Here is a 2,124-nt window from a genome sequence, read left to right as displayed (position 1 = left end):
GTGTATATCTGCGCAAAAGGAACAGAAAATACTATTGATGATATTTTCACCAAAAAAAATATGTCTTTAAGGAAAACCTGGAAATAAGCTTTAATTTCCTTCAATGAGAAGTGGATAATATATTAGAATATCAGCTAACATTAAGGATTATTTTTTTATTAAGTTCAATTAGCGAACATATAGTATATCATTAGTATTTGTTGTAGTGTTCAATGATTCATTAGTTGTGTATAACACTAGGTGATTATTTTTTAAAGATTTTATTTATTTGAGAGAGTGAGAGAGAGACAATGAGTAGGATGAAGGGCAGAGGGAGAATTAGACTCTCCATTGAGCAGGGAGACGGGGTGGGGTTTGATCCCAGGACTCTGAGATCATGACCTGAGCCCAAGGCAGATGCTTAACTGATTGAGCCACCCAGATGCCCCACATTAATGATTATTTAAACAAATTGCAATATGCTACAAATAGAAAGTTCATCCATGACTTCTAACCCACATCAACATTTACATCAATAATAATGTTTATGCATAACCAATATGTGTTTTATTACAGTTACAATTATGTAGAGCCACTTCTACAACTCCTTCTGAAATAAATATACTCAAAAATAATTTCAAGTATTGAGTTAGGGAAGGAAATGTAATTTTTATCATCTTTCACAATGAATTTAAGTCCAATTATATTGGACTGTTTTGCTTACAGCTGTTTTATACCTGAGTAAACAATAAATATGGAGATCTTGGTATTTTAAAGTTTCCATCTATCCCACAATGCTAAAGTATACATGTGTTTATATTAAAGAAGTAAATAACATTTTGGTATATTAATATAACTTTTTTTCTTTATTCAATAGGTGGCTTTTCATTTTAAAATATGATGAATCAAACAGTAACGATGGAATTCCTGCTTCTGAGATTCACTGAGAGCCGTGTGCTGTTGAGGGTACATGCCGTGCTCTTCTTACTGATCTACCTAGTGGCCATAGTGGAGAATTTAGTTATCATCCTCCTCACAATTCTTGACCAACGCCTCCACACTCCAATGTACTTCTTCCTAAGGCAATTATCCTTCTTAGATATGTGTCTCATTTCTGCCACTGTCCCCAAATCCATCCTCAACTGCATCACCTTCACCAACTCCATCTCTTTTCTGGGATGTGTGTTACAGGTCTTCCTTGTGGTACTAATGTCTGGGTCTGAGATTGGCATTCTCACTGCAATGTCCTACGACCGCTATATTGCCATTTGTCACCCTCTGCATTATGAGGCTGTTATGAGCAAAGAGGTCTGTGTCCAGCTGGTGTTAGTCTCCTGGCTCAGTGGAGGGGCCTTGGGAATCTTGTACTCAACTGGGACATTCTCTTTAAATTTTTGTGGGTCCACGAAGATACATCAGTTATTTTGTGATGTGCCTGCCCTACTGAAGCTCACTTGTTCTGTGAAACATGTGACTATTAATGTCAGTGTGGCCATTGGGGTCTGTTATGGATTTTCATGTTTAGTTTGCATTGTGGTCTCTTATGTATGTATTTTCTCCACTGTATTAAAGATCCCAACCAGGCAGAAGCAGTGCAAAGCCTTTTCCACCTGCTTGCCTCACCTCATTGTGGTGAGTGCATTCCTTCTAGCAGGTGCTATTGCTTATTTAAAGCCAACCTCTGATGAGCCTTCTCTTCCTGACTTGTTAACGTCTATGTTCTATTCTGTGGTACCCCCCACCTTGAACCCTGTTATCTACTGTATGAGGAGCAAAGATATTAAATCAGCTCTTTGTAAAGTCCTATGGAAGGTTAAAAGTAGTGGAATAAATGGAAAGATGACTAAAGTTGAAGTTAGGAAGTAGGATTTCTTTTTTATTCCATAAATAACTAGATGTTTGAAATTACTTCTATTAGAGATCAATATGTCATGAAGTCCTGTAAGTAATGATCTCAGATTGTCAGTTTTAATAGAAATTAATCTTCTTTTATACTCCTTTCTTTTCTTTTTTTTTTTTTTAAAGATTTTATTTATTTATTCGACAGAGAGAGAGACAGCCAGCGAGAGAGGGAACACAAGCAGGGGGAGTGGAAGAGGAAGAAGCAGGCTCATAGCAGAGGAGCCTGATGTGGGGCTCGATCCC

At 37.1% G+C, this 2,124-nt stretch overlaps 1 protein-coding gene across 1 annotated transcript; it reads left to right on the top strand.

Annotated features, from left to right (window-relative positions):
* The first annotated feature begins 838 nt into the window (after nt 1–838).
* Nucleotides 839–1,845, top strand: LOC103680613 (olfactory receptor 14K1-like). The gene has a single exon (XM_008710113.2). The coding sequence runs from the start codon at nt 877–879 to the stop codon at nt 1,843–1,845; it is 969 nt and encodes a 322-aa protein (XP_008708335.2). The 5' UTR covers nt 839–876.
* Nucleotides 1,846–2,124: the final 279 nt, after the last annotated feature.

Source organism: Ursus maritimus, unplaced genomic scaffold, assembly GCF_017311325.1.
Source record: "Ursus maritimus isolate PB19 unplaced genomic scaffold, ASM1731132v1 scaffold_5, whole genome shotgun sequence".
Classification (NCBI taxonomy): domain Eukaryota; kingdom Metazoa; phylum Chordata; class Mammalia; order Carnivora; family Ursidae; genus Ursus; species Ursus maritimus.
The sequence above is the reverse complement of the archived record's forward strand: the minus strand, read 5'-3'. Positions and strand labels throughout refer to the sequence as shown.